General features: G+C 31.4%; 1 protein-coding gene across 6 annotated transcripts in view; it reads left to right on the top strand.

The window, feature by feature from the left end:
• Positions 1–14,395, top strand: part of GLS (glutaminase) — a 79,542-nt gene that overhangs the window by 44,796 nt on the left and 20,351 nt on the right. For 4 of the 6 annotated variants that reach the window (XM_059168564.1, XM_059168570.1, XM_059168568.1 and 1 more), the window contains 3 exons: positions 30–206; positions 2,094–2,225; positions 5,412–5,504. In XM_059168564.1, coding sequence (XP_059024547.1) covers positions 30–206; positions 2,094–2,225; positions 5,412–5,504 — 402 coding nt within the window. Of the gene's footprint in view, positions 1–29; positions 207–2,093; positions 2,226–5,411; positions 5,505–6,483; positions 9,218–14,395 lie in introns of those variants that run through there. The other 2 variants (XM_059168565.1, XM_059168567.1) reach the window with 2 other exon arrangements.

The following is a 14,395-nucleotide window of genomic DNA, read 5'->3' as shown; positions in this document are numbered from 1 at the left end:
ATTTTCAGACAGTTTTTTCTTCCTTTTAGTTATGCTCCATTGAAGTAACTTGTGAATCAGCCAGTGTGATGGCTGCAACGCTGGCTAACGGAGGTTTCTGTCCGATTACTGGGGAGAGAGTACTGAGCCCTGAAGCAGTTCGGAATACGCTGAGTTTGATGCACTCCTGTGGCATGTATGATTTCTCAGGGCAGTTTGCTTTCCATGTAAGTAATTGTTTGATCTCAGTTTTCTACTGCAAGAAACTAGTCTGGACTAGTTCTTTTAAAAATACAGTTTGAACTTTGGTTCTAAAGCTGAACAAAAAACAAGAGAGACTTGTTTTCAAGGTTAATTTGTTACAGACTTGGTAAGGAAAAGAGTTAAGCAGTCTACCAGATATTCTTGAGTACTTGAAGTTTAATTTATAGAACCGCATGACTTCTACTTTTAAGGCATTCCAATGTGCACGGTTAGTATAGACTTTCTTTGCTTTTTCTTAATATTTAGCATTATGGTGATTACATACACTCAAGAACTCCTTATGTTCAGAAGGTGCACATAATTGTGATGTTTAACATCTTTGGTTATTGTCGTAGATATTTTAAAGCACTTGAAGTATATTTAACAAAAATATACTGCATAAAGCTCTGTTGTGCCCTTGTGACATTTGTGTACACTTGTGAAATCTATAGACTTTCTTACTCATGCTTATGTGAAGACATAATGCCCTAAAAAAATTTCACTTGAAATTTTTTAAACAGAAAAATGGAGAAATGCATTTAATGTGTTATGTACTACTCAACTTCAGTAATTATCAATGCATGACCAATATTGTTTATCTTTATTTCATACTCTTGCTGTAGTTTAATATGTAATTCTAAATGATAAGGACGTTTTTTAAAAAACCATAGCAGCATTATTACATCATAAAAAGATAAAAACAACTTAGTCTTTTAATAGCATCAAAATATTTAATGTTCACCTGATCTGGATTGTCTTATAAATTATTTTCTAGTTTGACTTGGGTTGCAAATAAGGGGCATACACTGTGATTGGTTGTATCTCCCTTTATTGTTATTTCTAAAATCTGTGTTCTCCCCCTTGGCCTTTCTTTTTTCTTGTTTTTAGTTGAAAAAACTGGGTCACTTATCCTGTACAGTTCCTCACAGTCTAGATTTTGTTTATTTTATCCATACCATTGTTCTTTGTATCTTGCATTCCTGGTAAATTGGTATATCCCATTCAGGTGATTTTTTTTTTTTCCTTAGGTTTTATGCAAGATTAGTTCTAGCAATAGATACTCAATATCAGAATGTTAGTAAGCCATTAGTGCATACTGCCCTGATGATATTAATATTGTCTTTTATCATAGTTACTGTCAAGTATAGAATGCAAACTTAAAAGTTTTGAAGAGGATTAGTTTAAATTACCATCTTACTTGTCTTCCTCAGACAGTTCTCTGACAGTATATCAGAGAATCTTTCTTTTTTTTCAGTTTTTTAAAATTTTTAAAGATTTTATTTATTTGACAGAGAGACCTAGCAAGAGAAGGAATGCAAGCAGGGGGTAGAGAGGGAACACAAGCAGTGGGAGAGGGAGAAGTAGGCTCCCTCCAGCAGAGCCCAATGTGGGGCTTGATCCTAGGACCCTGGGGTCATGACCTGAGCGGAAGGCAGATGCTAATGACTGAGCCACCCCTACAGAGAATCTTTTAAGAAGCTATAATTTTTCATTGTTCTCTAGTCATAGAATATCTTTTTCAAAGTAACTTTTTATACTTGAATTCATATTTATTATAGAATTAAAAAATAATAGGCCAAGAGACTAAAATAAAAACATGCATAGCCCCACAATTTATGATGTAATGGACTTTAATCCTTAGAGTATATCTTTTCAAATTTTTTATATTCAAATATATTTCAGCTCTAATAGTGTTTTCTCATTTATTCCTTATATACATGTTGAAAGATACTTTTCCACAACATTTGTAATGTTAGAATTCTGTGTGTATGTAAACCAAAATTTTTAAGCCAATTCCCTTATTGTTGGACGTACCCTCCCTTTTTAAAAAAATGTTAACATGAATATCTTTCTCTTCAAATTATTTTCAGGTTGGTCTTCCTGCAAAATCCGGAGTTGCTGGGGGCATTCTTTTAGTTGTGCCCAATGTCATGGGCATGATGTGCTGGTCTCCTCCTCTGGACAAGATGGGCAACAGTGTTAAGGGAATTCATTTCTGTCATGTAAGCAAATTTTCGTAATGAAAATAATGGTCATATAAGTGGAACATCCAGTGATTCCATTTTTTAAATTTTTGATTGCAATATAGTTAATACATGATGATATATATGAGTTTCAGGTGTACAATATAGTGATTCAGTAATTCTGTACATGATCCATTGTTCATCATGATAAGTGCAGTCTTAATCCCCTTCACCTATTTCACCCATCTCCCTACCCACCTCTCTGGTAACTAGCAGTTCTCTATAGTTGAGTCCATTTTTAGTTTATCTCTTTTTTTTCCCCCTCTTTATTTGTTTTATTTCTTAAGTTCTACAAACAAGTGAAATCATATGCTATTTTTCTTTCTCTGACTGGCTTACTTCACTCAGTATTATACTCTGGATCCATCCATGTTATAGCCAAATGGAAAGATTTCATTCTTCTTTACGGCTGAATAATATTCCATTGTGTATGTATGTACACATCACTTCTTTATTCCATGTATCCGTCAGCGGCACTTGGGCTCTTTCCATAGTTTGGCGATTGTAAATAATGCTCCAGTAAACATAGGGGTGCATATATCCCTTCAAATTAGTGTTTTCGTATTTTGGGGATAAATGGCAAATAGAGAGATTACTGGATATAGGATAGTTCTTTCTTAACATTTTTTTTAGACTTTTTAAGGACACGTCATACTGTTTTCCATAGTGGCTGCGCCAGTTTACATGCCAGTCAACAGTGCACAAAGGTTCCTTTTTCTCCACATCCTCACCAACACTTGTTTCTTTAGTTTCTGATTTTAGCCATTCTGAGAAGTGTGAAGTACTACCTCATTGTGGTTTTGATTTGCATTACCCTGGCGATGAGTGATGTTGAGCATCTTTTCATGTGTCTGTTGGCCATCTGCATGTCTTTGGAGAAATGTCTGTTCATGTCTTCTGTCCATTTGGTAATCAGATAATTTGATTTTTGGGTGTTCAGTTGTATCAGTTCCTTACATATTTTAGATACTAACCCTTTATTTTAATAGGTAATTTTGAGGTATCTTCTCCCTTTCATTAGGTTGTTTTTAGTTTGGTTGATTGTTTCCTTTGCTGTGCAGAAACTTTATTTTGATGTAGTCCCAATACTTTATTTTTGCTTTTGTTTTCTTTGCTTCAGGAGACATACCTAGAAAGAAGTTGGCTGTAGTTCCTTAATCCATTTTGAGTTGATTTTTGTGTATGGTGTAAGAAAATGGTCCACTTTCATTATTTTGCATGTAGTTGTCTAGTTTCCCTAACACCACTCATTGAAGAGTCTGTCTTTTTAAACCATTGCATATTCTTTCCTACTTTGTCAAAGATTAGTTGACCATATAATTATGGGTTTAATTCCGGATGTTTTGTTCTGTTTCATTGATATCTGTGTCTGTTTTTGTGCCTGCACCATGCTGTTTTATTATGGCTTCGTAATATAACTTGAAGTCTGGAATTGTGATACCTTGGTTTTGTTCTTTTTTAAGATTGCTTTGGCTATGTAGAGTCTTTTGTGGGTTTTATGCAAATTTCAGGCATGTTTGTTCTAGTTCTATGAAAAATGCTTTTGGTATTTTGATAGAATTACATTAAATCTGTAGATTGCTTTGAGTAGTGTAGACATCTTAACAATATTTGTTCTTCCATTCCATGAGCATGGAATGTCTTTTCCATTGCTTTGTGTCATTTTCGTTAGCATTTTAGAGTTCAGAGTACAGGTCTTTCCTCTTTGGTTAAGTTTATTCCTAGGTATTTTATTATTTTTGGTGCAATTAATTATAAATGGGATTTCTTTCTTACTTTCTGTGGTTTCATTATTAGTGTGTAAAACTAATAATCCAATAGCATTGGATTTCTGTATATTGATTTTGTATCCTGTGACTTTACTGAATTCATTTATCAGTTCTAGTAGTTTTTTGGTGGAGTCTTTAGGGTTTTCTAGAGTATCATTTCATCTGCAAATAGTGAAAGTTTTACTTCTTTGTTATCAGTTTGGATGCTTTCTGTTTCTTTTATTGTCTGATTGCTTTGGTTAGGACTTCCAATACTGTGTTGAATACAAGTGGTGAGAGTAGACATCTTGTTCTTGATCTTAAGGGAAAAGCTTTCAAGTTTTTTTCCCTATGAGGTATGATGTTAGCTGTGGGTAACATCATATATGGTCTTTATTGTGTTGAGGTATATTCCCTCTAAACCTACTTTGTTGAAGGTTTTTATCATGAGTGGATATTGTATGATAATGATCATATACGTGGAACCATCCAGTGATTCTTTTTTTTTTTTTAAGTCATTTCGGTAGTTTTTTTGCTTGTTGCCATTCTGCCTGCGTATCTGCCAGTTACTGGGATAGCTGTGGAAGTACTCATAGAGGAACTTCAAATTGCTTCCTTCAGACAGTTCCCTTATATTCATTCCCACAGAAAATTATGTTTGAAGTTGATGTTTTAATTGTCATGGTTTTAAATAGTTTTCAGTTTCCAAAAGCTCAACTAAAATTATTAAACTTGGAAAGGTTTAAATTTAAAGCCAATTAAGAAATATTATAGTTTATTATATCATCATTAATCTTCCTATTTGAATATCTTTATCCATAAACTACCTTGAAAAGTCTGTTTTTTGAGGACATTAGCCCTGCAAAATAAAATTGTTATTACTGTTGATTAGCACAGTATTTTATGTTATCCAAATTTGCTAATATTTCAGCTTCTGGTTTTATGTACATTTACTGCTTCATAGACTCTATATTGTGTACCATAATTTTTCTGCAAACTTTCTCAATTAAAATTCTGATTTATTTTTCAGTTTCTTATAATTTACAAAAGCTAGAGGATGATGTTGGATTGCTTATAGATTATAACCAGAATATTGATTAATATTTTTGTGGTGCTTTACGGTTATTTGATAGAATAGTTCTTTCATATGGCCCATTTTATAGGAAATGAAAGTTAAACAATTTGATGGTTGAGTCCTAGGGTCATGCTTGTAAGCAGTGTGCTCAAAATTTATGTCCCTGTCTTCTCATTCTGATTTCAGTTCTCTTCTTGATTCATCAGGCTGCTTTATAACATGCAGTGGTGTTTTCCATGAGATAGTAGTTAAGTTGGGCAATCTTAGTGTGATTTGTTAAAATGTGAAAAAGCAATGGCCAATGAATAGCCAGTTTCTTACACCTGTTCTCTTTATTTACAGGATCTTGTTTCTCTCTGTAATTTCCATAACTATGATAATCTGAGACACTTTGCAAAAAAACTTGATCCTCGAAGAGAAGGTGGTGATCAAAGGGTAAGCAAAATTCTTATTTAGATTATTATGTAATATTTTTCTAAGAGAGAAAATGAGATTCACCTGTTTGAGTAGAACTTAGTTTAATTGCTGGTGGCCTCATTATTTGCTAATCACAAATGAATGTACACAAATTGTTGACATATTTACCCTGGACATGATAATATATAGATGTGGCTGTTTTATTTAAATTTAAACTGGTTAGCCTAGCATCAGAGTTTACCCACCACCCATTTTCCTGCTATTTCAAGCAATATTTTTAAGAATTGATTCTGTTAAAAAGAAGAATTAATTCTGTTCCAAGAAAACAACATTAGAAAGTGCTACAGTGCTATAAAAGAAAGCCTTGGGGTTTTTTTGCTCTTAATATTTGTCAGTTATACTATTAAAGTTTATTTTGATGTGGATGGATCTATAAATGGGAAAGGGATTATAGGATTAGTGAAAAATCTTTCAAAGCCTCATAGTTTTAGTGGCCACTACAGATGAAATACTTTCTATAAAAAGTGTTTGATAACAGAATTCTTGACACTCTTAAAGTAATATTTGTTGATATATCAGTGTGTTTGGCTTCATATTATTGCACATACATACTTTTTTTAGAGCTAATATTTAAGAGTCTGAACTTAAATTTCAGAAACAAGATTTTTCGTCTTCATAGTTACTCACTAGAACGAGGACTTGTTTTGAATTTTAATTAAATTCCTTTATATCCCATTTGGGAAATGTAAATAACTAATTAGACTTGAAGCTGATATGAAGCACTTAAAAGTAGAAATTATTTGTATGCATAGTAAGAAAACTTTCATATTGTTAGTTCCAAAGTAACTTATAATAATATATGAGAATTATGCAAAGCCAACAGAATAGAAACTTCCATGAGCATCAACATGAGTAACATGGAACAAAACATCAAAAGGTGGTGGGTGAAAATGTTAACAGATTTTAATAACATTCATTGAAAAATACCGTTTTATAGCTTGGACCTTTCTTCACTCAAGTGCACTAATAAATTATGTATGTTGCTTGAACAACTAGCATTCCTTTGGACCATTGGACTATGAAAGTCTCCAACAAGAACTTGCTTTAAAAGAGACAGTATGGAAAAAAGTGTCACCTGAGTCAAATGAGGACATCTCCACAACTGTAGTGTATAGAATGGAAAGTCTGGGAGAGAAAAGCTAAAGAAGTGGGTTATAGTTCCAGAATGTTCTTCACTTAACCTCTCAAACATCTTTAGCTTTTTTGCATACTATAAATATTTATTTGAGTTTTTTTGTGTTCTCAACCTTGGGTGCTGGAGCCGTAAAGCTTTTTTTCCTTTTAATCTTTTGTATAAAGATAAGAGATTAAAAAGTGGATTTGTTGGTCTTTAAAAAAGTATTTATAAATAAGTAAAGCAAATTTGCTTTATTTTTAAAGATGCAAAAAGGAAAAATTCCTTTACATTTTTTCATGGTATAATTAAAATTTTAACTTAACCCTCCTTTTAAAATAGTAAGAAATATTTAATTTTTTGGTTCTGAAACCCACACATTGAACTCATAAATTTAGTTACATTTTGTTTTTTCTTTCCCAGTTTTAAAATTTATGTGATGTCTATAGGGGCAGTAGAAAGCTATTTCTATGCTAAATACAAAACTAAAAAGGCAAAATTAATGAATCCCAAATTATTTAATATAGCAATAGATTATAAAATTAGCTTAAGTTTACATTTTATGCCATTTTTAGTGATAGATTGCCTTTAAATTTTTAAAACTTCATTTTAAATTTTATCTAATACTTTAAAATATAAATCATGTCTGTGCTTTTTTTATTTTGCAATTCCTCTATGTTCTGTCAAAATTGTCATGTATAGGAGTGTCTTATGTTACTAAAACATTCCAGCCAAAGAATTTCAGAAGTAAGATAATGACATTTCACTGTTAAAAAGCTATAATGGTTACTCAGAAGGAGCAACAGTGAGTGTCCTCAAGTGAGATGTTTACCTAAACAGTTTTATTTTTGTATTACCCACGTTACTTTTTCTATGTTATATTTAAGTATGAATGGTGAAGTCTTGGGTTTTAGCTTTTAATATTTTTATTATCCTAATAATTTCACAAATGCTAATGAATCTTATATGATAAATTATGATGACATCTCATAAAGTTTGTTTTATTTGAACTCTTCTAGAGTACTTAGGAAATGAATTCAGTCTGATGGTAGTAAGCATACTACTAAAATGTTGGATCTGAATCCTTTTGTTTGGTTATAAAAATGCAATATTGAGAATCAAAAATTTTAAGAGAAGGACTATTTTGGGTAATTTACAATGTTTAAAGTCTGTCTTGGCAAAGTGATTGTAAAATTCTTTAGGACCTATTCACACTTCTTCCTTCTTCCAAATATCTCTTCAGTTTTCTCCATAGTATCCCATACCTGCAAGGTGTTTTTTGTTTTTATTTTATTCATTCTTAAACTTGTAGATTTTGGAGGGGCAGTGATGGGTTCTCAGGTCTAGGAGGAGAACTTGATAGTTGATTTTGTTTTTTTGTTTGTTTGTTTGTTTGTTTTTAGTGTCATGGCATATATACGGTAGATATAACGCCTATGAAAGTAAATAATAGTGTAATAAAACAGGTTTCACTGAGTAATTTAGATACTGGTTTAAATACAAAAATTTTGATGATATGATGTCTGGAACTTGGGAACTGTGATAATAGAAAAAGAAGTTCCCTTCCAAAGGTGTTGGTCAAAAGCTTTTTGAGCTAACTTTAAATTATTATATGTTAATTTTTAGAGGATTTTATCAAGGGTTTTATGGTTACTTGAATATTTCTCTGAATTACATATGCATATCTCTATTGGATGCTTCCCATTTGGCCATTTCCAAAGGAGAGGGTTTTTATTTGAAGCCCTCACCTCTGCAACACCTTTAAACAGTATCATTTGTACTATGAGTTCCACCAAAGCCATTTGCAGTTGGGGAATGACTTAATTGATAGATTGGGGGGAAAAGCTTTATTTTTTCCCCTATGCTCTAAATTGTTACATTTTACTGTTTCATTTGGAGATTGGTTTTACTTTATAAAATGAAAATTTATTGTTTCCTATTGTGCCCATATGTATAGATTTCAAAATTATGTTGTTAATGTGTGGCACTCACATCGGTAAGGAGTAAATGCACACTTACCAGTGAAGTAATGTTATCTAAGCTAAGTGTTTAAAGAATCTTGTGAGGGTGAGTATCCAGAAATTTTTGTAGGAAGTTATCCAAATGGAAGAAGACGGAAGATACTGTGAATAGACTCCCAAACTTTAAGAAAAAAAAAAAAAGAAGAAGGAAAATCTTTGCCAGATTTAAGGACATTCTTTAAATCAATCCCATCAGTATTTTTAATGCCTTTTCAAATAAAGTTCTTGAAAAGTACCTAGTATTGTGGATTTAATGTTTTATGCCATTACAGATTCTTGATATTCAAGCATTTAGAAGTTAGCACATTTGTTTTTCTTTTTTTTTTTTTTTTCATTATTAACATTTCGTTTGAAATGCATAGCCTTCCTGAAATACTTTATTTTAGCATAAATGTTGTGCATTTTATCCTAGTGTTTGGATTAAAACATTTGTGTTATTTAGCTTTCTTTCATTTGCTTTGTATATTTAATATTGTACCTTTTATTTTCCAGTATGCCTACTTTTTGTATTGTACAATAAATTTATTTTAAGCTGATTTTATTGGTTTTTTTTTTTTTTAATGAAAGCAACCCTAGCATTTTAAGTACAAGTAGTTGGAATTTTAACTTAGAAAATTTCTTTTATGATGATACTATTAAAAATGTTTTATATTTTTAATTCTGAGCCTGTTGTGAAGAGATACTGGAAATACTCAAAAGGGCTTTGTTTAATTTTTTTGTTCTTAAGCAAAGTATAGAGTTGGTGGGGTTTTTTGATGGAGAGGACGTTTTCCTATTGGTTGTACTAGAAGTATTTGAATAAAGACTTTTCTCCCAATTTTTTTTTTGGTTGTTTTTCCATTTGACAACTTAAAAAAAAAGTCTACCCTGTATGCTGTTTATGCTTTCTGAGGAAGAGTATCACTGATGTTACTCACTTGTCAGTGTTGTTTTATCTGTTGTCTAGTGGAAGAAAAACATATTGCTAAACCAAATGAAGAGTATCATAATACTGCTTTAGAGTTGTCATTCACAGCAGAGTTTATATCATGTGAAATACCTATAATACAGAAATTCACCTTACCTACATTTTAAGGAATTTAGTTTCCAGAAGGAGCTTACTTCCTTCTGTATGTTTACACAGCGCAGTCCCAAATTATGAGGCTCCGTGCATTGTACCGTTGACTCTCAACACAAGTTTGAACTGCATGGATCTACTTGTATAATTTAATTTATAGTACAGTACTGTAATGTGTTTTATCTTCCTGATGATTTTCTTAACATTTTTCTCTTACTGTAACATACAATAAGACCTTACTGTAGCATACAAAATTTGTTTTAATCACCTCTTTATGTTCTTGGTAAGGCTTGTGGTCAGTGTAGGCTATTAGTGGTTAAGTTTTGGGAGAGTCAAAAGTTATGTGCAGATTTTCAACTATATAGGGGTGAGTGTCCCTAACCCCCACCCCAACATTGTTCAAGGTCAACTGTACTTTAAATATTCTTGTTTGATCAGATCTATCATTTGTATCCATAGAAGATATCCCAAATATATTGTAGAACTTTAAAGCTATTTGAAAGGGAAATACCGTTGTTTATAAGAATTTGTATTTATCTGTGGGATTTTTTATAAAGTTTTTGGGGACTAGTAAATATGGAGTTCCAAGTGTCATGATATATTCAAAATGTAATGTTTCTGATATGCTTACTTTTAAAGATACACTTGGAATTTTTTTGTTGTTTTTAATCCGTTTAAAAGAAAGGGAGAGGTGATTCAGAGCTTGGTGGTCTTGTCTGACAGTGTAGAGTTTTATAGGCATGTACACGTGTGGAAACAAACACTGATATATTCTGAAAAGGTATATATAAATTGTGCATATTACATATGTATGCATTTGTGAGTACATCTATCTAAGTCTGTCTTTTTATCTGTCCATCCATTTTCCTATCCATCCACCCATCCATGTTCTGAAAATCAGCAGCAATCCTTTCCACATAGTATGTTATGTGTAAATGGTTCTTTGCTTTATTCCTATCCCAAGTTTTATCATAGAACTCTTTAATATTGTTGCCGCCCCCAGGATTTATAAAACATAACGTATTTTACTTGTTCAACTTAACTCTAAAGATTGTGCTTTCTTTTTTTGTGCCGATTCGCTACCTGCACTGTCAGAGTAAGAGAGTAAGAGTATTGGGGAACTCCATACAAGGGAAAACAAGAACATCAAATTTCATGTGGAAAGTTGACTTTATGGCAGTGTCTAAAATTTAATATATGGAAGGATTATATTCAACTTAAAATAAATAATGTATTTCTCATTTTGAATAGCTTATGGAATAGTTTTATTCTAAAAATTTGTATACAATTTTTATTTTAAGAATGTGCTTTACTATTCATTTGTGAAATTTGGGTATTTCTTCTAATCAATCTTGAAAATGCTAGAATACAGTTTTTTCAAAAAGTAACATGATTTTTGCTCAGTTCCTTTACTATTTTATATTAAATGTAATATTTACATTGTGTAATAAAACCAAAAGTGGATGTTGGAGATACAGCTGTTAGGAGGCGTCATGGCCATCCTTCAGATTTTCACTTAGATTTATTCTGGATAGACTTTACCTTAGTCCATTTTCTGTCATGGAGTTCAAAGGCAAAATTAAACAGGAAAATATATTCCAAGTTAATTAAGTTCAGCCACTTTTCTTTTATTTCAAATTGTAATATAGTTAAAATGTTGTTTTTTTACACTGCATAAAAATGGAAGGAATTTTATTGGACTGGGAGAGAACTTCATTGGACTTTTCTCCTCCTCCTCTCTTCCCCTGCCCAAGTTGTTTATCAAAGTGAATTCCATACAGACTTGAGGAAATTTAGAGTTACACTTAGTCTGTTTCAGTTTAGTTTTTAAAACTACTATAAAGGCATCTAGAGCAAAATCTATCCAACATAAAACAGAGCTGGCGAAACTTGATGTTAAAGAGTCCTTAATTTCTTAAATAGTAATAGAAAACATACTTACTTTTTAAAAAGATGTTAAGGAGACCAGTCATAAATCTTTGTATCTAATGAAGTGATTCTATTATACTATAGTTTTAAAATGTTCTTTTTTATTTATATTTTGAATTATGAAAGGTCATTAATTTTAAGGCTGACTTTACCATTTGTTTTGTGGATTGTAGATCTACTATAGTGAATTTTAGAAGTTGTAGCTGTAGAGATTTTTAAGATACGCAAATATGTAAAGCCTATATTGATTAGGCTTTATAATGGCTTTCTGATCAATTACATTAACGTTTGACTAAAATGAATGACACAAATTAGCACTTGAGGGCATTGTTTTTCTTTGTGGTATCTGTATTTTTTTGCATAGATTACTTTTTATTGAGAACTGTTACGTATGGGGTTAAAAAAAACAAATTTTGATTCTTGGTGCCAAATGCTTCGATGAACTTGGAAGAAAGAGTAATGAAATGACAGATTTTGGCAATTGATCTTATAACACCATTATTAAACTTTCAACTCTAAATCTCATTTACTAACTCAGAAATATTAAATCTCAATGATAAAGAACAGCTTGGTATATCTGTTTTTAAACCAAATTTTGACATCTGAGGATATGATTTTTCTGGACATAGTATTGTTAAAAATAATGATTTTTTTTCATTAAGTATTTACCTTGCTAAATAAAATATTTCCAATGCCAATACCTTAGATTATTGAAATTATCTATCTGGAAGGCTTAGCTTTTAAAAGGAATAGTTCTTACTGGTCAAGTTTTAGGTTTGCTTCCATATTAACATGACTGGTAATTTTTGTTTATATAATGAAAATCTCCTCTGTCCAGCAATTCCATTTGGTGCCCTGAGTTATAGTTTTAGTTCATATTTTGTAAGCAGCTGAAGAATTTGTTTTATTTTTAAAACATATTTATACCTTCCTAATTCTTTGATGTTCTTTCTCTTACCATAATCTTGTAATTTATTAGAATTTCTTAATTGAGGGGCATCAGGGTGGCTTAGTTAAGTGTGCAACTGTTGATTTCAGCTCTGGTCATAATCTTGGGGTTGTGAGATCGAGCCCTGAGTCAGGCTCCGCCCTGGGCCTAGAGTCTGCCCAAGATTATCTCTCTTTCCCCAGTCGTATGTGCACATGCTGTCTCTTTAAAAAAATAAAATAGATAAGAATCCCATAACTTCACTTGAAAGTAATCTTAAAGTTTATCCAGTGCAAACTCTCACTTTTCCAGGTTTCTTAACGCCTTGCTTCTCAGGTAGCATAAGTACAATATTTCTTTCTCTGTTTTGATGGAGTTGGTCTGTTTTGTGTTTTGTTACAACAGCCTTTTGTGTATTGGTTATTTGTAATGAAAAGCATAATTGACAATAGTTAATATGACTGTAAGTTATTTGGCAAACTGTCCCATCAAAAAAGTAGTTATAATACTTAATTGTATTTTCTAGTAAACAGTCTTATGCCGCAGTTTATAAAGACTAGTAAAGTTAGAAGTGAATGTAACAATTATATAGTAGTTCTAAAAATAAAGCACTACCCTGGAATTTATGAAAGAAAGGAAGTATAGCAAAAATGTGACTCTAAAAATAAATGTTGCACCATTTGCTTTTTAAAATGAGTTTCTTTGGGTTTAGGTTAAATATATAAGTAAAAAGGTTAAATAAGCAAAAGGTTATTGGAGTTCTAAACAAATGTTCTCTAGAAGAAATATTTTTTTCTTTGCAAGTTAATTTTCCCCAGCATATACTATGCAAAATATCTAGCTAATTTCCTTTGTTTTATTTTACATATTTGGATCTCTGGGTGACTTCAGAACAAGGCATCTCAGTTGTCAGTATATAATTCTATCACATATATTGTCCCTAGCTCCAGTGTCCATTTAATAGTTCTGGGATTTTTATTTTTTCTTTATGCAGGAAATTTATATTGCTGTTCTTGAAAAGCGTTACTTTTTAAAAGCTTTTGTTGACTTAGAAATGTTCCAACTTAAAATTGTGTTATTCTTTAAAAAAAAGTATGCGTTTCTTCTCAAAATTTAAACTTACCTAGTGGCTGGCTCTTTTCTCCACAAGTTTATATAGATGAGAACCCAGACTTCTAGGAGACTGGCTCTTATGCAATATAAACTGCTTGTTTTCATGTTACGCTTACTAAAATTAGAGTGGTCGGAAGTACTCCCATGAGTTATACTATAACTATATACTAGTTATATTTGGACCATTCCATTGGAAAATTAAAATTAAAATCATGATCTTTAGCCTCTTGCTAAATTTTTCTTTCTAATTACTACTTTTCATTATTTTGTATGTGCCTTTCACAAATCATCACTAAGGGGCAATTACAATTATCCTTTGAGGGTTTATTTAGTTCCATTATATGAGATTAATTATGTTGTATAAAACCATAGTATAAATTATTCATTGGGCTACATCCATATTTTGTTGTTTTGTTCTTTCTCACAGTCACAATTAAAGATCCTAACTGAAAAATTCAAAATAAATTAATTTCAAGTATTCTTTCTTTTTAAACTTTTTCCTGTCATAACTTATTTTTGGCTGAAAATGAGGTAACATAAAAATTATATCAAAGTTACTCAAAATGGGTTTTCATTTTCAAGCCTTCATATTATGATATGTTCATTTCCAAATCCTTTAGGTATTGTTGACATTGGCCATTCTAGAACTATTTTCTTTAAAAAGTTAAAAACATGAGTGTTAAAATT

Source organism: Mustela lutreola, chromosome 3 (assembly GCF_030435805.1).
Source record: "Mustela lutreola isolate mMusLut2 chromosome 3, mMusLut2.pri, whole genome shotgun sequence".
In the NCBI taxonomy this organism is placed as follows: Eukaryota; Metazoa; Chordata; class Mammalia; order Carnivora; family Mustelidae; genus Mustela; species Mustela lutreola.
This window is presented reverse-complemented; position numbering and strand designations above follow the sequence as displayed.